Source organism: Ceratotherium simum, chromosome 22, assembly GCF_057802395.1.
Source record: "Ceratotherium simum simum isolate JZ-2026a chromosome 22, ASM5780239v1, whole genome shotgun sequence".
NCBI lineage: Eukaryota > Metazoa > Chordata > Mammalia > Perissodactyla > Rhinocerotidae > Ceratotherium > Ceratotherium simum.
The window spans coordinates 22,798,199-22,818,820 of NC_141921.1; the positions used below are offsets into that span (position 1 = coordinate 22,798,199).

Consider the following 20,622-nt stretch of genomic DNA (forward strand, 5'->3'; position numbering starts at 1 on the left):
TTTAAAAAAAGCAAAATTCGGGGCCGGCCCAGTGGCGCAAGTGGTTAAGTGTGCGCGCTCCGCTGCGGCGGCCCGGGGTTCGCCACTTCGGATCCCTGGCGCACACTGACGCACCACTTGTCAAGCCATGCTGTGGCGGCGTCCCATATAAAGTGGAGGAAGATGGGCATGGATGTTAGCCTAGGGCCAGTCTTCCTCAGCAAAAAAGGAGGACGATTGGCAGATGTTAGCTCAGGGCCGATCTTCCTCACAAAAAAAAAAAAGCAAAATTCATTGTAAAATTTTAAATTTTGGATTTGAGAAGTTACTTCAATCTATGTTTAAAGCTTTCGGAATAATTTCTTTTGTGCGTTTGCCAATATTTGGTACGATTCCTTTCTTTCATCCCAGTTCCCTTTTCCTGCCTTAATGTTTCCACCCTTCTCACTAACTTCCTTTATATAGATAGCTGCATCTGCAAGACATGAACCAATGATCTTAGTCAGTGACCCTCCAGTAAAACAGGCTTGCTAGTAAATTATAATGATTAAAAATGAACCAGTTTTTATCTTAGCTGAAAAGATACAATTAATACCAAAGGAAGCTTCACTAAGAACCCAAAAATTTGCCAAACAGCACTGCTTCAGCCTTGTTAGTCACAAATTTCTGCTTTAAATGTAAGGAAGCTGAGTCAGATTCTTAATGTAATTCCCAAGTTTGCAATTTACTATAATACAAGGTCTTTTTCCTATAGCCAGATGGTGTCACTAGGAGTCAGGGGTTTAGTGCCAGTGCACACAGCACATTCACATAAAGATGGTATTTTCATATCTGGAAGGGATATTACTAAGCTGAAAATATGAAGATACTCACTTTAGTAAATCTTCCCTACATTGTTTCTGAGGCGCAAAACAAGCAACTGCCCAAACTTTAATTTCAATGCCAGCATAAAACTGCTTTCCTCGCATGTCCCAGACACCCTGGTTGGGCGTGGCTACCGTTTTATTCTTTAAAAAAAAAAAAAAAAAAAGAAACAAAAGAAAAGAGAAAAGACATTACAATCTAAGGCCATTTTAAGGTTGATGAGGGGATAAACAGAACTCTATTTTGTATTAGCCAAAAGACAAAAAGCAATAATGAGCAAAACTATGGGCAAATTCAGTGTGGTATAGTGGAAAAACCATGGATGATTCTCTTTTCGACTGGTTGTTGGAAGAAGCTTGCTGAACAAAATAAAAAGCTTACCCGGCCTCCGTACTGCAGCATTGGTGCTGGAAGTACCCTGCCTGTGAGCTCTGTCATTTCATTGTGGACAACAATACCAAATTCTTTAAGGTATGGATCAGGTCCACCCACCATGCTGTTACTCTTCACCTAAAGAACAGGAAAGCCTGCATATATAAAAACCAAAGAGTAACCGTGTCCCATCAGGAGTTTTCTATTGTTTCGTTTTTTCATCTTAAAGCAAGCTTATCTTAAAGACCATGCCTTACTGACCAGTCTGCTGATTTCTTCCTGTCTGTCAGGAGCAGACCTTGCTGTGGCTTTGATCATTGTGGAAGTCTGATTGTCTGTGAGCTTCTTTATACATCGCTGTCCGGCCACTATATTACAGACCTACCGAGAGGCAAAGAGAAATTAGTTTGTGCAATGGGCTTCTATATGTTAAGCCTTTGCCAACTGTATCTTACATCTTCCATTTCCAAAAAAAAAAAAAGTAAAGAAAGAAAATTCTGTTATATAGTGAAGTTATCTGCCCAAAATATTTTAGAAATTAATACTAAATTCTATCACTAGCTGAGAACATGACTTTTTTTTTTTTTTTAACTCATTCAAAAGATTGGCAGATTGGCAAAAGAAAATTTAGTTTAGCTTACCTCAAGTGGCAAGTATGTATGCTTTTGTTCTTGTCCTACTTGGAGACAGGGAAGATGGGGATATTTCAGCTGCAGACTATACTTTTGCTTAAAATATTGAGCTACTGTACATTCCATAGCTTGACCATTTTCTAGCTGTAAAGGAAAACTATAGGAGAGAATGTCTTTTTAGAAATTTCTTCAAGTACTTTTTTTTAAACAAGCAAACAAACAAAAGCCTACTAACACTTTCTACCTTGATCAGCCACTTAAAAAACAAAGGTCAATCTTTATGTGAACATTTTCACTTAATTCATTCTTTAATCAGAACAGTGATTCTGTTGGAATTTTCCATGTTTGCTGAGACTAGGATGAGAAAAATTTTAAATGAAAATTTAAAAAGAATTTAAAACAAGAAGAAGCTGCAGAACCAGAAAATACACAGACTCATTAGAGGTCAGTTAACACCCACAGATACAAACACAATCTCTTATTGGCTGGCTTCTTATAGATGTTTAAATTCAAATAAGGACCTGGAGTCATCCAGATAGGAGTTTTGTTTGCTTAAGAGAACTTTTTGTAAAATGAATGTAGCATAGTTATGGGGCCACATTTTTAGATCCCCAAACTAGGACAAATACACATAGATTTGAAGGCAATAAGACCAAATACACGAAATTGAGACTGTGCCAGGATATTTGGTATAAATTGGGGAGCATCATTTAAGAGACTCTATGTTTGGTTCTTCCAGTGGGCAAATTATCTCAAATATTTGGCACAATGATAACTTTAATCTTACTTTCTTAACTATCACAGCCTCACAAAGTAACAATGCAGTGAGGATCACCCACATGATATTTAAATCTATGTGCTTTTAACTTGCATGCAAAGATTATATAGGTCTATAAGAATAATTATTGTTACAGGGTTAAGTGAAGTAATTAAAAAATGAAAAAGACAAAGTTCTTCTTGAAACAAATGCTACAATTCTCAATAGTGACTTCATAAAGGGTTTTGGTCATTTTTTTTTCCTAGAGAACAAAGTCAATGTTATAATATGAATACTATAATGTTATATGCTATAATGTTATAATATGAATATGAAGAATACACATAATACCATTTTATAACTCTTAAGAAATTCATGTGGGCTGGCCCCGTGGCTTGAGCGGTTGAGTGCGTGTGCTCCGCTGCTGGCGGCCCGGGTTCGGATCCTGGGTGCGCACCGACGCACCGCTTCTCCGGCCATGCTGAGGCCACATCCCACATATAGCAACTAGAAGGATGTGCAGCTATGACATACAACTGTTTACTGGGGCTTTGGGGGAAAAAATAAAATAAATAAATAAAAAATTAAAGAAAAAAAAAGAAAGAAAGAAATTCATGTAATGGGTGCCGGCCCCGTGGCGTAGCGGTTAAGTTCGGTGCGCTCCACTTCAGCAGCCCGGGTACGTGGATTCGGATCCCAGGTGCAGACCTACACCACTCATCAGCCATGCTGAGGCAGCGACCCATATACAAAATAGAGGAGGACTGGCACAGATGTTAGCTCAGGGCTAATCTTTCTCAAGCAAAAAAAAGAGGAAGATTGGCAACAGATGTTAGCTCAGGGTAAATCATCCTCAGCAAAAACAAAAAAAAAGAAATTCACATACCACTTTTATCCAGAGGTCACCCAAAAACTTCAACTGTCTAGAACAAAGCCCTCCAGGTGATTTTGATGCATATTAAAGTTTAAAAATAGAGAAGCAGGGCCGGCTCCGTGGCTTAGCGGTTAAGTGCGTGCGCTCTGATGCTGGTGGCCCGGGTTCGGATCCCGGGAGCGCCCCGAGGCACCACTTCTCCGTCCAACGCGAGGCCGAGTCCCACGTACAGCAACTAGAAGGATGTGAACCTATGACATACAACTATCTACTGGGGCTTTGGGGGGAAAAAACTGAATAAATAAAATCTTTAAAGAAAAAAAAAAAAAAATAGAGAAGCAATCATCTCAATAACAAAAAAAACCTAACAACCCAATTAAAAAAGGGGCAAAAGACCTGAACAGACATTTGTCCAAAGAAGATATGCAGATGGCCAACAGGCACATGAAAAGATGTTCAACATCATTAACTATCAGGGAAATGCAAATCAAAACTACAATGAGATATCACCTCACGCCCGTCAGAATGGCTATAATTAACAAGACAGGGCCGGCTCCGTGGCTTAGCGGTTGAGTGTGCGCGCTCTGATGCTGGCGGCCCGGGTTCGGATCCCGGGAGCGCCCCGAGGCACCACTTCTCCGTCCAACGTGAGGCCGAGTCCCACGTACAGCAACTAGAAGGATGTGAACCTATGACATACAACTATCTACTGGGGCTTTGGGGGGAAAAAACTGAATAAATAAAATCTTTAAAAAAAAAAAAAAAAAAAAAAACAAGACAGGAAACAACAAATGTTGTAGAGGATATGGGGAAGGGAACTCTCATACACTGCTGGTGGGAACGCAAACTGGTGCAGCCACTATGGAAAACAGTATGGAGATTCCTCAAAAAATTAAGAATAGAACGATCCAGCTATTCCACTGCTGGGTATTTATCCAAAGAACATGAAAACACCAATGTGTAAAGATACATGCACCCCTATGTTCATTGCAGCATTATTCACAATAAATAGCCATGACTTGGAAGCAACCTAGGTGCCCATCAAGGGACGAACAGATAAAGAAGATGTGGTATATATACACAATGGAATACTACTCAGCCATAAGAAATGGTGAAATCCAGCCATTTGTGACAACATGGATGGACCTTAAGGGTATTATGCTAAGTGAAATAAGTCAGAGGGAGAAAGTCAAACACCATATGATCTCACTCATAAGTAGAAGATAAAAACAACAACAAATAATCACATAGAGATAGAGATTGGATTGGTGGTTACCAGAGGGGAAGGGAGGAGGGCGAAAGGGATGATTAGGCACATGTGTGTGGTGATGGACTGTAATTAGTCTTTGGGTGGTGAACATGATGTAATCTACTCTGACACTGAAATATAATGATGTACACCTGAAATTTACATAATGTTATAAACCAATGCTACCGCAATAAAAAAAAAAAGGCCGCGCACCAATGCACCGCTACTCCAGCCATGTTGAGGCTGTGTCCCACGTACAGCAACTAGAAGGATGTGCAGCTATGACACACAACTATCCACTGGGGCTTTGGGGGAAAAATAAATAAATAAATAAAATCATTAAAAAAAAAAAGGGCCGGCCCCGTGGCTTAGCGGTTAAGTGCGCGTGCTCCACTACTGGCGGCCCGGGTTCGGATCCCGGGCGCGCACCGAGGCACCGCTTCTCCGGCCATGCTGAGGCCGTGTCCCACATACAGCAACTAGAAGGATGTGCAACTATGATGTACAACTATCTACTGGGGCTTTGGGGGGGAAAAAAAAAGAGGAGGATTGGCAATAGGTGTTAGCTCAGAGCCGGTCTTCCTCAGCAAAAAAAAAAAAAAAGAGGAGGATTAGCATGGATGTTAGCTCAGGGCTGATCTTCCTCAAACACACACACAAAAACTAAAAAAAAAAAAAAAAAAAAAGGCCAATAAACACATGAAAACATGGGCCAAAAGAAAACTTAGGATGAGGGCTAGATTTGTTTGTTTAGCTCATAAATTTTATGATCAATTCAAATGTAATTTTTAAGTCAAATGAATAAAATAGATAGATGTAAGTGGGATAGTTTATAAATGAACTCTCAACAATGACTATGTTTTATAATATGTCTACTTAAAAATAGTTTCACAAACTATTTTGGTTACTTGAAATCCTAAAACTATACTAAGTAAAGGTAAATAATGGATATTCATTAAATATATAGATCATTTCCAAATAAAAAGTATTTAAATATTTTAAAAAAAATTGAGAACCATGGATCTAAACCAAAGTCAGACTAGAATATAAGCAAACAAACAAACAAAAGGCTTCTGACTAACTAAAATCATGTAAAGTTTATTTATTTAAGCTCACGCTCTTTACTTAGAAGAGCCACTATTTATGTCAGACATGAGTTTAAAGATCTTGATTACAAGAATAAAACTACATATATAGTCATTTTAAAAGCACTTTCATATATATTTTCTCCTTAGGCAGAGTTCAGTGGATTAGAAGTTGGGTGATTAGAAAAATGAGATTGAGGAAGTGGAAATGAGTGTGCCGCTGGAGGCATGCCATACACACTGGCAGCTAGAAGAAGTGGCAGCTAGCTACAAACGGAGGGAGAAAAATCCAAACAAATCACAAAGCAAATCTTCCCATGACAGAGGCCTTAATATGACTTAGAGGCCTTAATAGACCCTTCGGGCCAGCACTGAGAATTACAACGGTATAATAAATGATGCTTATAATGATGACTCTGTATCATTATATAAAAGTTGATCTATGTTTAGCATACTCTGTTTAAGAGGTGGAATGAATTAAAGCCACGAAATATGTTTTATAAATATCTCTCTCAAAAATATCTAAATATTTTTTAAAGCTTTGGTGCTTAAAATTGATCTCGGTGATTTTGAAAATCACAATATGGGATACCAATTTCTCAGATGATTATAGTAGCTTCCTCTGTTACGAAAAATGTAATGGTATCATTTCAGATGTGGTTAACATACGTTTGATGACTGGCTGGCCGTCTAGTCACATTACAAACTCGATATTTTCGTTTCATCTGTCCACAGTGGGTCACCTCAACTTTAAGACCTGAAGTTAAAAAAAAAGTCAAAACATCAGTATTTATTAAAATCAAAGTGACAAAAACAGGTTCAAATGCTGTCTTCAGAAAGCCATGACACTGTACAGGACAAAAGTTGCAAGGATATAGGAACAATTTCATCATGTAAGGCAAAAAGCCTCAGCTAAGCAGAAAAAAGTTAGAACCCAGAAGACTTAAGATGTGCAACCTACTTTAATTTATTAATTCATTCAATAAATATCTACTAAGCATCAACGATGTCCTGGCACTTATTACCGGGTCTAGAGACAGCCCTTTCTAGAGAAGCTTATATTCTAGTGAGAGAAGATAGCTAATAACAAGTAAAGAAGAAAAGAAATTCCAAAAGGAGAATAAATGAACTTGTGTTATTTTATTAAAATAACACATTTCATTAAAATGGAAGTTTTTAAGTGGGTAAGGCTTACTGAGTGCCTGATATGTGCTGGGTACTATGTGCTTTATACGTCTAAGCATTTAATTCTCACAACAAGCTTACAAGATACATATTATTATCTTTACCCTAGAGATGAATAAACTAAGGCTCACAGTGGTTAAGTAACTTGCCCAAGGTCCCATTGATAGAACTGGCTGGGGTGGATGGAAGCCCAGGCGTGCAGGACTCCCAGCTGTGTTCCTTGCACCATGCTGAGCTGCCTCTCCAGGACTACAGTAATGCAAATACCTACCTCTGATTTCTTTGGTAAACTTGACACGCTGGGAGTCTGTTAGAGGTTTGGTCTGTTCATTGATGTTCTGAATGTCTAAAACCTCACACATGAACTCAATGATAGGCTGGGCCCGGTAGAAAGCAGTTGCAGACACTAATGAACAGAAAAGAAGGATACTTAGCTTCAGGGAAAGGGAAAGACCAAAAAAAAAAACAGCCAAAAGAGTAAAGGGGAAAGAGAGTTCCATCCTACCATCAATATTGAGCATCATATTCCACATAGCAGGTCTCACAGACTGATGAAAGCCAAACCAAACCTCCCTGCCCCCTCCCAGAGGGTGGTAGTAACCTTCAGGAGGTGAGAAAAAGGAACGACCCACTGGAGTGTACCTGAAGAAATAAGAGTTTGCATGTTTCACAATAAAAACTTGAAAGGTCTTGCATTCCACTCTCAACTTTGTAAACTGAAACCAAGTTTGAACTATGACTTATGCAAAAACCCTTCAATGGCTCCAGTGCAACCTACCAAAAAGAAGTCTGACATTTGTGGCCAAGAATTCAAACTAAGGTACTAACCTCATGGAGGGAAGGTGTCTTGTAATAACATCAAGTGCTTGTACTGAGTCGTCTGGGACTTCATTCAAGTGTCCGGCCAAAGCTTCTAAGAGCAACTGAAGACTTACAACTGATACCCACTGAACAGACACTTTAAAGGTTTGGTCTTTACCCTCACCTGGAAGGGTCACTTCCATATCAACCTAAGGAAAAATACATATATATACACATATTTACAAAGGCTGACAGAAAGATCCCAGGAATATTCAATATAGTATATGCATAAGGATATTTATTTTAACACTTTGGATAATCGTAAAACATTGGAAACAACCTACATGTCCATCAATAGGTGAATAATTTAATATTGAATATTATACAATAGCTTAAAAATAAGGTAGATGCTACAACATGGATGAACCTTGAAACTTTATGTTAAGTGAAATAAGCCAGATACAAAATGACAAATATCATTTGATTCCACTTATATGAGGTATCTAGGATAGTCAAATTTATAGAGACAGAAAGTAGAATAGTGGTTAACAGAGACTGGAGAAGGAGGAAATGTGGAGTTATTGTTTAATGGGCACAGAGTTTCAGCTTGGGATGATGAAAAAAAGTTCTAGAAATGGATAGTGGTCATGATTGCACAACAATGTGAATATGCTTAATGCCGCTGAACTGTACAGTTAAAAATGGTTAAAACAATAAATGTTATGTTATGTATACTTTACCACAACAAAAAATTTACATTAAAAAATATGGTAGATTTAAATGTACAGAAATGGAAAGATCTCCCAGACATATTGTTAAATGAAAAAATAAATCATAGAACAACGTGCAAACAAATAAGAACATACATAAACATATGCATAAATAGCTAATGCACACAATATCTGAAAGGATACTTTTATAGTAGTTTCCTCTAAAAAGGAAAATGGGATTGAGAGGTGCAGGCAGATGGGGAGGCAGGAAACCACCACATTTCTAGATTGCCTGAATAAGTTTATAATGAGTATATATTTACATTTTGCTTTTCTAATTTTAAAAATAAATGTTTAAAAAAGTTACTGTGGTATTATGAATATTTTCATAAGTGGGTGCTATATAATATTCTATAATTTATAAAAACTCCATTGTTCAGACTCAGGTAGCACTTTAACAATGTGAAAATTTTGGAATATATGTAAAGATTACATAATCAACCTAAATGCTAATGCTCATCTCATCTTCAATTATTGATTAACTAAGGGACAAGAGAATATAGACAAAATAACAAATCTATCATCACGATGAGAAACAGCTCTAAGAATTGAATTGTTATTAGAAAGGGAAACATTTTTGTCCTATGTAATTACCACTAAATGACCTAAGTCTAATAAATATTTCTTGCTGTTAACACATACCCTGTCCCGTCCAATTGGCAGTGGATGTGCTGTGTACATGTTTCTTTTGCCATCATAGCCAGGTTGCCGATCACCAAATATCTGCATCTTGAAGTGCCGCACCATTGTATCTACTACCTCCCTTAACAGTAATGGAGACAGTGGAGGTTAGCTTTGAGAAATGGTGAACAGTGAAGAAATTATCACCATACCTTAATCATCTAATTCAGTTCAACACTCCTTGGAAAAAGTAAGAGTTAAACTTACAATTGATTCAAATAATTAAAAAAAAAATAGTTAACTAAAGAATGGCAGTGACAAGTAAACAAAAGCAGCTACAAGATGATAACAAAAAAAGAGGAATAAAAGGAAAGAGGGCATAAAATTTATGGCATCCTCTCAAACTCCTGCTTTCCAAAATCCTCTCCTAGGATAAACATAGCCTTATAAGAATAACCTATTTTAGGTATTGAAGTTTGGCATGTTCATAATTGAACGATGATAAGTCTGTTACCAAATAAACATCCTTATTCAAGTATACTGGTTTTGGAAAAGACAGTGGGCAGAAATTCAGAAATCTGAAGGTCAATAAATCTAAGATCCATCATACTCAAAGGAATAAGTCAACCCCTTTGACTAATGTTGGTAATTTATTATTTTGCATATTAACTTGTTTTATTCCAAAGTGCTCCCAAGCAGTGTAGAAGTGTAGAGCAGGGAATGTTGTAAAATATCCTCATTCTATAAAGATTACCAACATAGTTTCTTTCCTTTTAGAATGAAAGCCTTTCTCTCAATCAAGTATGCATAGCTTTACTTAAGTGTTCTTGCATATATGCCACATTACGCTGTATGCAAGCCCTGAAATAAATGCAGTTGCAGGAAAACCAGAGTATACAGCTTAAGATGGACAGATCACAACTAGCTAAGGTATGAATATTGCCACAAATGAAATCTGAGAGAAAGTCACATGTTTTCAAACCAAATCATGCAACTGAAAAAAAATGATGGAGAAATGTAGTATCATATATTCTCAATTAAAAAAAGCTAACTTAAGAACTGTACATTTTCATACTGGAAGGGTAATTTCTCATCTTACATTCTTAAAATATAACCATAAAGAGTTTTACAGTGAAGAGATATTTTCACCTCTATTCTCAGTTAATCTTCACAATAACCTTGTGAGATAAGTAGGGCAATGCTTATTCTCCTCATATTAAAGAGGAAAAAAACAAAAATTCAGAATGAGAAAGGGACCTGTCCCTGGTCACACAATGATTAAGTGTCAGAGCTGTATGAACTTGGAGAAGTTACTTAATCTCTCACATGTCAATTTCTTCATTTGTAAAATTATGATAATCATATTACCTACCACAAAAGTTTGTTGTATTAAGTGAATAAATATACATAGAATATTTAGAACAGTGCTTGTCACACCATAAGCCAACTGACTTACTCTGGTCTCCTCATGGATATCACTCCAGGAATTTTCCTCTTTTCTGAATCATCAAAATTTTCCTCTCTACTGGATTATTCCCTTCAGCATACAAATATGCTATACTTTCTCTTGTCTTAAAAAAAAAATTTAAACTTTCTTGACTCTACTTCCACTGCGTCTCAACATCCCATTTCTCTGCTCCCCTTTGCATCAAAATCCCTTGAAGGAGTTTTCTCTAACTGCTCTTCTCCTTTCTCTCTTAAACCTTCTCAACTAAGGTTTTCCTCCACCAAAACTACTCTTATCAAGGTCCCCAATGAGCTCCACGTTGCTAAATTCAACGATTCTTGAACATTAGAGTATAAATTGTCCCAACTTAACACATCTTCTTCACTTGCCTCCTCACTCTGTCCTGGTTTTCTCCTATCCTAATGACCTCTCCATGACAGGCTCCTTGATGATACTACCTCATTTCCCCAATTTTTAAATATTGGGATACCTCAAGACTCAGTCCTGGAATCTCACTTTCTCTAACTACACTCACTGCCTACATGATCTCATCCAGCCTCATGGCTTTCCCATCAATACGCTGAAGACTGTCAAATATTTGTTTTCAGCCTGGACCTCTCCCCAGCAGCCAACCTCATATAGTCAACTTCCTGTTCAATATCTCCACAAGGATGTCTAATAGACCTCTCAACTCTAAAATGCCCAAAACGGCTCTCCTGATCTGCCAGCCCTCTTGGCTTCTCCCATAGTTTTCCCCATTCTGATAAATGGAAACTCCATTTTTGTACTTGCTCAGGACAAAAAACCTAGAATCAATCAATCATGACTCACTTCTTTCTCTCATACCCCATGTTCAATCCATCAGCAAATCTTGTTGACACTACCTTCAAAATACTCATAGAATCTGACCATTTCTTATCACTGTCACTTTTACTACCCAAGTCCAAGCCACCATCACTTTTCACCCTTACAAGTGCCTTGTAATTGATTTCCTTGCTTTTCACTTTTTCCTAGTAGGGTTCACCTTCACCACAGCAGTCAGAGCGATCCATTAAAAATCTAGGTTAGTCATATCACGTCTGCTCAAAACTCATCTAATCAGAGTGAACGCTAAAGTCTATGACTGTCTATAAGACTCTGTATGATAGGACCTTCTGGAGTTTCCCTAACCTCATCTCCTGTCACTCACTCCAGCAATACAGGCCTATCTGCTGTTCCCTGAATATACTATGCAAGCTGCTGCCTCTGCCTGGAATTCTCTTCACCCAGATACTGCTCACCTCCTCTAGGTTTGTCCTCAAATGTCACTTTTCAGTGAGGCCTTTCCTAACTATACTATTAAAACAACCATTCTATTAAAATATTATATATATTTAATATATATTACATATATATAATATATATATAATATCTCAGTGGCTCACCCCCACCCCCATTCCCTATCTTCCATCCCTGCTTTATTTTTCTTCACGGCACTTATCACTAACAAGTAATATGTTTTGTTTGTTTATTCATTTATTTTTGGTCTTTTCCCCCATAAGAATATAAGCTCCTCAGGGGTAAGAACTTCTGCCTGTTTTGTTCATGTCGTATTCCCAGAAAATAGAACAATACCTGGCACATAGTAAGCATCCAAGAAAATATTAGTTAAATGGATTAATGTTAGCTATGAACATCACTTCTATTACAATTGATCTCAGTTATACAATAACCAAACAATTATGGGCTTGAATGAGATTGAACTGTACCAGAAAGCCAAATTATTGATCTATAATGAGAAAAAAAAATCAAGCAGTATAAAACATTTCACTTGACAGCAAGGGCATTCTTAGAAAAGCAAGAATCTTAATATCAAGGACTGCTTGACTATCACAATGTGGAAACAGAAAAGGAAAGTGGGTGTTCTCAGTGCACTGTAAGAATATCTATTACAGGACTATGTCTTCACACTTGGTAAATTCCTCCCATATAGACCACGATGCTTAAATTGTATCATCTAGACCCCTCTTGGACAATGCTAGAATTAAACAGATCTCTCTAAGCTTACATTTTTCAATACTCCAAGATGATTCTGTCTTTATACTTATATTTTGCTCATGTCTAATACCACTACTTAATAAAATTTGAATTTCCAGATAGTTCTATTTCCCATATTCCCTATTCTTATAAATTTCTGCTACCCTTGGACAATGAAAGAGTGACCTTTCTTCTTCATTCAATACGTATTTACTGATTGAACAATGATGTATCCAGCACTCTGCTAGAATCTGTGGAGGAAACCTAAGTATGAGACAGCAAACCTGCTATTAAGAAACTCACCATCTCAGAGAAAAATAAAGCCTACATGTTGAAAGAATTTAGAGAACAATATGATACATAATAAATTATGTGTATTTAAATATATTGAAGTCTACTCATTCTAATCCTTACCTGTTGACTCTACGAGGCCGTTTTTCTGGTTTAATATCCACATCATAGTGATACACATCTATTTTAGGAATCTGAACCTGAAAATGATTGGCTAACAGTCGAATCGGTTTTCCAAGAGTTCCAAGGCCAGGACGACGAGGTGGCTGAAACAGGCTGGTTGGAGGTCCTAAAAAGACAGAAAAACATTTGACGTGCTATTTGGTCATGAAGGATAATATTCCCTTCATGATCATGATGGTAATAATAACAATAGCTACAATTATTGAGATCTTATGATTCACTGAACATATTCTGACATAAAGAGTTTGGAGTGTCTTTTGACCTAAACTTCTCTAGATTTCTAAATATTTTGCCATGTTGCTATTATTTTGAATATGGGGGACATCAAAATTAGATAGTATGATGAACTCCTCTCAGAGGTAGGCTACTGTACAAAACCTTTTATGAGCATCAGTAGATCTATACCGAGGCTTACAAAATTATATGCATTTTAAAACAAGACCATCTCTAAATTCTGGGGGCCATCACCTTGTTCAGGGTGGAGATGATCCATTAATCCTCCACAAATTAGCCTGCATTATTTTAGTTTGTACAGACAGGAGGAGATTAAACAGCTGCTATATTTATCAATTTACTTGCTAATTTAGAAGTGAAACAATACCAATAATGATATACTTTCTTGTTTATAACCTTGTATTTTTAGAATCTGGACAATAGATCATAAGGTCTAGTTTATTTATTTAACAAACATTTATTCATTTATTAAATGTCTAACCTGCACTATGGACTCAGGAAAAAGACAGAGCCTCTGCCTTGAAGGAACCTACAGTCTAGACCAGTGGTTTTCAAGCTGGGGGAGATTTTGTCCCCCAGAAAACATTTGGCAAATGTCTGGAGACATTTTTGGTTGTCACTGCTTGGGGGGTGCTACTGACATGTAGTGGGTAGGGGCTGGGGATACAGCTAAACATCCTACAATGCACAGGACAGCCCCCTCCCCCCCCAACAAAGAAGTAACCAGTCCAAAATATCAATAGTGCTGAGGTTGAGAAACCCTGGTGTAGACGAGCAGTCTTTCCAAATTATTCCGTTGATGGTTCACAAGATTATTTCACAAAAAAAAAAAAAAGGATTCCATAAGCTAAAGAAACTGCATATTCCCTTCTTAAAATTCCAATGTACATTATCGTATTAAATTCTCTAACAAGTCACGTAATAAATAAACCTGCTTAACTTTAATTCATTGTTTACCCAACTTATTTTTCCCCAGAACTCTCTCTCTCTTTTTAAAATCAAACATCTACCAATATTCAGTAGATAAGGATTTGGGGAAACACAGTCTGGAAAATATTTGTCTACAGAAAACCTTACTCCTTCTTGATGATAACATTAAGTGAACACTGGCCTAAAAAATAAACATCTTTTCTGCTATGAATAGGTGTTGAGTAAAATGGGCTGTGATTCCAATGGAAAGTTACAACATGTTCTCTTATTGCAATGGCATTTCACCAAGAACAAAGACAATCCACTAAGGAGAGAAAACTGAAGCAAGAAGCTGTTCTAGTCCAACATCACTTATGAAAATCAAAGCAAACATTTTAATGAATTGTGTTAACATATCACCATATACTAATTCTTAAAGTACTGAAAATCTTTTCACATATTAAATTCATTGTTCACTCTTCCCCTAAATTCTACTCATCGTTCAAACCTCGGGTCAAGTGTGACCTCCTTGGAAAGCCTTTCCGGAATCTCCTAGACTGTAGGATGCATCCTCTGTGTTCCCAAGACCCTCTGTATAAGGCAGCACTTAGCATAAGGACTTAGAAACAACTTGTTATTTACTCTGTCTCCTCCACTAGACTGTAAACTCTTAGAACAAATGGATCTCCGGTTTATTATCATCTCCTCCGTATTCAGTATTCAACAACTAGCACAATGTAGGAATTCAATAAATGTCGAGCTGAACAGTACCGATAATCCTTGTAGCAGTTCCAGATAGAAACTAAACAGAAACTCAGTCATTTCTAAAACCCAATAGCTGATAACTATTTTTCATTAAAGCAAAAAATTTATAATAAAAATATTATTATTGCTTGGAGTTGACTCCACTTCTTATGTACAAGAGGATCTACTCTGGGTGTGATGAGACATTTACAATCAAGGTAAGAGGTAAAAGGCATACTGAATTAACCCAATTAAATCATATAGATAAATCAGCCCTGCATATTGCAAGATACACTTAAGCAATCATTGTATCACAAATCCAGCTTTATGATAGAAATTTGGAAACAGAAATTTGGATCAAATGACTTGCCCAAGGACACATGACTTTGATTTTAAATCATGACTAGAATCTAGGTCTCCTAACTCCCAGTCCCATGCTTTTTCTTCCCGAATATACTTCACAAACCTATGGTATCTATATCTCTCTGAAGAACTTGATGCCAAAGGGACAGAAGCAGAGGAAATGAAAGAAAAGGGATTAAGAAGTGGAGAAAAGTAAATGTGTTTCTTTTCCCTGGCAAGAGAGAAAAGTTAGAAGGTGAGTGACCAATTCTTTTAATAAATTTAGAAGATTTATTTAGAAAACTATATTCTAAAATTTTCCATTCCAAAAGCTGCTTTCTTTGAATTTAGCAAACTACTTATGAAGAAATAAAGCACAGTGGCTAAGGCTCTGGAACAAAACTGCCTGGGTTTCAATCCAGTTTTACCACTCTGTAACTGCATGACCTTGGGCTAGTTTCTTAGCCTCTCTATGGCTTAGTTTCCTCATCTATAAAATGGGGCAGGTATGCTAATAACAGCCTGTAGCTCATAAGGCTGTTGTGAGGATCCCATGAGACAAGTATACAAAAGGCTTAACACAGTGCCTCTTAATAGTAAGTGCTCAATAAATGTTAGCTATAATGATTGCACTTGCATAAGTGTTACCGGCAGTGATCAAAGATCCCTGGGCTTTATATTGGCAGCATCTCCAAAACTTGGTGACAAAGTTAGCAAATTACATCTTCCGAAAAGGAAACAAATAAGAATGAACACAGACTGGATGAAGTCAGCCTTAAATGAAGAGGAGTGCATTAGACTAGAAGTCGGATGACCCAGACATCCTCATTTCACCACTCAGCCTTCAGACCTTGATGAAGTCACTTAAGCTCTCTGAACCTCTTTTCTCATCTGTAAAATGGGGATAATACATGCCTTGCCCACCTCACAGAGGATCAAATGAGCTAAGAGCTATGAAAGCACTTTTCAAACTGTAAAGCACTGTAAAAATAAAAGTTATCATTAATATAACCAAAATAAATGGAAATAAATATATTTCCAAGCTATTATTGTCAGAAACCGAAATGGGGTGAGGGAGAGCAGAGCAAGATGAAGAATGCTTCAATGATTGTTCAAGTGAGGAGAGCACAAGGCACTAGATCGGTGTGCTTTAACAAAGAAGCAGGAAAGGTTCTCTAGGTTCTACAACAGCCTGGATGAAATATCCCACAAGACTAGCAACTCCCTTTGTTCTGATTCTATGCTCAGCAAGCAGCTTCTTGTTATTAATTGGGTTTCCAAAGTACCGTGACACCAAAAAAGGAGTTTGCCAAACAGCAGACAAGAAAATGTTCCAATCAACAGAAAAGATCTATGTGACATTTTGGTTTATTCCTTAGTGTCATATAAATGTGGTTAGTGAGAACTAATTTTCCACAATCCTGGGTGAACTGATAAGTCTTCAAACCTGCAAAAGCTAAAATCAAACAAAGAAAGAGTCTCTGGTATGTTCCTAACACCACCAAGTTGATCTTTTCCATGAAATTCAGTTTGTACACACAGTTACACAGTCTCTTTCAATATCAGCTCATAAATGCAACAGTTGCTTCAATTATGAGTTACTAACAGGAGAGGAGGGAAGAAACATTTTTTGAATATCTACAATGCATTAGGCCTAAAATAAGACTTCTCACATACATTATCTCATTTCATTCTCACCACAATCTTGCAGCACATAATTATTATTACCCTCATTTTATAGATGAGGAAATGAAAGTTCAAAGAAATTAAGTAATTTGCCCAAGGTTATACAACTGTTAAATTATTAGATTGGATTTGAACAGAAGTCTGTTACATTCCTAAAGACCTGATCATGCCTTTAGCTGGGGGACACAGCTGAAGTAACCTAGCGTAATATTTACATTGGGCTTATCAAATAATATTAATATGACAAAACCAATTTATATTTAAAAGCCATATGAAATTTGATCATGAGGGTCTTTAAAAAGTACTTTAAGTAGCAAATTAAGGTGGAGTTTAATCATTCAGCTATGTAAAAAAGTTCTAAGTAAACAAACCTACAAACTTTCCAAATTCAAATGGTAAACAGAATTTTCTATGCACTGAAAAAATGAAATGCTGTACAACTAAGTCCACTATGTAGATAAGGTTTGATATTAAAGTTAATTCTATCACAGCCCCTAAACCTTGCCCTACTTAGCTAAGGCATTAGAAACCTGTTGGGGTTCAAGGTGGGAGCACCAGGCTCCAATCTGCAGGGCATTAATTACAACCTGGAATGGTTCCTCTGGTTTGTGCAGAGTGGGAGAGAGAACCAGAGGCGATTGGTAAAGATGGGGAATTAGTTTCCAAAGGGCTTTCTTCTTCATTTGATCCTCACAACCAACCATAACCCAGTTAGAAGAAAACTCGGGGCATTAAAGCTTGTGCTGGAGCAGGCTGGCTGGTAACTGGCCTGTCACTAAAGCGCTAGCCCAGATCACTCTGGGACTGTCACACAGAATGACAGATAGGACCATATTCAGAGACTTCAGGGCCTTAGAGAAAGGGTGGGTACTTTGCCCCTTGGCCTTCGGGGATCATGAGAAGTGTTTAGGGGAAGTTCTTCTTCTTCCTTATCTGAGGGCTCTAGACCATCTGCCAGGGCAAAGAAAAATAGGGGTGCGGCCCCAAACCAAGAATGCCCCTGGTAGTGGGTGCGGGTCCTTCGCAGTGAGGTCCAGGCCAGGTCTCCGCTGAGCACCTGGCACAGACCGTCCCTTCTGAGGCCCAAACTGGCCTCGCCTCAACCTGGAGGACAGACCACCTCCTGAGGCTGGGTTTGGTCTCCCCTCTAGCTGGGGACGCGGGTCACCTTCCTGGGCCTCCCTCCCTTAGACCTCGAGATCGGCTCATTTCTCCAGGCTGGGGCGCGGTCCCCGCCCCCCGAGGCCCGGGTCAGCTCCCTTCGCCTTGTGCAATGGGACACGGGTCCCTTTCCCCGAGGCCTGACAGCCCGAGCCCAGGTACGCGCGAGCCGACGGGGGCGACAGGGAGCGACGGTCCCGCCCACCCGCCCACCGGTCCCGGGGCCCAGTCCCGGCCCCGGCCCGAGCGCGCTCCTCACCGGGTCCCAGCGCCTCCATGGCGGCGGCGGGGGCCGCCTCGCCCCGGTCCCCGGCGCCTCCCGCTCCGGGCCCCGCCGCCGCCGCCGCCGCGTAACGCTTGATCTCCGGAATTTTGGCGCTGGGGGGGGGCGCCGCGGAGACGCGGACGCTGGGCAGGGGGCGGCGGCGGCGGCGCCCGGCCCGGGGACAGGCACCCGGCTCCTGCGGCTCTTCCGGCCTCAGCGACAACAAAAACAATCCCCGCCGCCGCCGCCGCTGCCAGCGGGAGCGGGAGCAGGAGCCAGCGCGCGCGCCCGCGGGGCGGGGAGGGGGCGTGGGGCTCGGGGCGCGCGCGGCCCGGGGTCCCGGCTCGCGGAGGGGTCGTGCGCGGCCCCGGGCGCCGGGTCCACCGAGCCCGGCGGGGGGCAGGGGGCGGGGTGGGGCGGGGGCGGGCGCGCGCCCGGAGCGGGCAGTGCCCCCAGGACGTGTCGGGTGCGCGCCCGCCCGCCCGCGCTGCCCTGTCCGCCCAGGACGGCCCTCCCCGGCAAACGGCTCTGGGGGGCTACGTGCGGTCCTCCCAGAGCCTCCTGACGCAAGTGCCCTGCAGAAGATTGGGATTCAAGATCCCGCTGATCCACACAGTTCTCCCCTTCTGTGGGTGGAAAGTGTCCTGAGTTTCACATCGGGCACCTCTCCTCCTTCCTCCCACCTCAAACTACTTATTTCTCCTCTTTCTCCACTGTCCTGGGACAGAGAACACCAGGGTCACTACAGACGCAGCTCTTTTCCTCCACTTCTTCATGCAACACCACACACCCAGTTGCCCTTCCCTCCCCATGCTGCCAGAAAAGACCACGATGAATGATGCATTCTCTCCCCGGTCCATGACAAGCACCTCTGGTCAGCAAGTCACCAGTTGCTTCAGAAGAGAAAAATCTTTCTTTCCCGGGTGACTTCACTTTAGCAGCCACGAGCCAAGGGAAGAACACTCTCGCCAAGGCAGCATGGTCAGTCCAGCAGGCCCAGCATCCTTGGGGCTTTTAGATGGGACTTTGAGTTGGAGAACATAGGACTACAGGCCAAGAAGCAGTTTCTAGTCAGCAGAATGAAGGAGCCCTCTGTCTGCCAGTTTAAAAGGTACAATGTGTATGTGTTGTATTGGTTTGCTAGGGCTGCCATTACAAAGAACTACAGACTGAGTGACTTAAACAACAGAAATTTATTTTCTCATAGTTCTGGAGGCTAGACATCCAAGATCAACGATTGGTTTCTTCTGAGGTCTCTCTCTTTGGCTTGTAGGTGGCCATCTTCTCCCTGTGTCTTCACATGGTCTTCCCTCTGTACATGTTTGTGTCCAAATTTCCTCTTCTTATAAGGACATCAGTCGTGTTGGACTAGGGCCCACCTTACAGTCTTCATTTTAACTTAATTACCTCTTTGAAGACCCTATATCTAAATACAGTCACATTCTGAGGTACTTGGGGTTAGGATTTTGACATGAATTTTGAGGGGGACACAATTCAGCCCATAACGTGTGTAGTGAGATATTCATTTGAGCACCTACCATGTGCAGCCATAGAGCCAAGTAACTTTTGTATGTAATAATAAAAAAATATTAGTAGCACACCATGGCCAGGCACTGTATTATGGGCTTCACATGTCATTTAATCTTCACAGCCACCTATAAGGTAGATATTATTAAGAAAGGTATTTGTAAAGATGAAGAAACTGAAGCTCGGGGAAGCTAAGGAAGTCAGCACGCATTATATGATACAGCAGTGAAGCATGGAAAAATTGGAGTTCTAAATCTTGCATTCCAGTCTTGGCCAATTCCATCCCTGATGGGCTATGGCACTGAGACTTTTTTTTTTTTTAAGTTTTATTTATTTATTTTTCCCCCCAAAGCCCCAGGAGATAGTTGTATGTCACAGCTGCACATCCCTCTAGTCGCTGCATGTGGGGCGCGGCCTCAGCTTGGCCGGAGAAGCGGTGCGTCGGTGCGCGCCTGGGATTCGAACCCTGGGCCGCCAGCAGCGGAGCGCGCACATCATTGAGACTTTTAATGAAGTGTATATTCTAGTCTACTGATACCATAGTCCAAGTTCGTTCCATAGCACCATGCTACTTCTCCATTAAACCAGATATAAACTGGAAACAATAATAGGAGACAGAAAGTTTGAA

General features: G+C 39.9%; 1 protein-coding gene across 3 annotated transcripts in view; it reads right to left on the reverse strand.

Moving 5' to 3' along the window:
* The window catches only part of LOC101400430 (protein argonaute-4), a 36,631-nt gene extending 17,888 nt beyond the window's left edge, over window positions 1–18,743 (reverse strand). The window contains exons 1-11 of one of the 3 annotated variants that reach the window (XM_087446294.1): window positions 18,462–18,743; window positions 13,067–13,232; window positions 9,211–9,331; window positions 7,826–8,007; window positions 7,503–7,639; window positions 7,269–7,403; window positions 6,482–6,569; window positions 1,857–2,004; window positions 1,477–1,596; window positions 1,225–1,353; window positions 853–986 (exon numbers count right to left, since the gene is read on the reverse strand). In XM_087446294.1, the coding sequence (XP_087302420.1) occupies window positions 853–986; window positions 1,225–1,353; window positions 1,477–1,596; window positions 1,857–2,004; window positions 6,482–6,569; window positions 7,269–7,403; window positions 7,503–7,639; window positions 7,826–8,007; window positions 9,211–9,331; window positions 13,067–13,232; window positions 18,462–18,480 (1,379 nt within the window). In that variant the 5' untranslated portion in view covers window positions 18,481–18,743. Of the gene's footprint in view, window positions 1–852; window positions 987–1,224; window positions 1,354–1,476; window positions 1,597–1,856; window positions 2,005–6,481; window positions 6,570–7,268; window positions 7,404–7,502; window positions 7,640–7,825; window positions 8,008–9,210; window positions 9,332–13,066; window positions 13,233–18,461 lie in introns of those variants that run through there. The other 2 variants (XM_014784139.2, XM_087446295.1) reach the window with 2 other exon arrangements.
* Window positions 18,744–20,622: the final 1,879 nt, after the last annotated feature.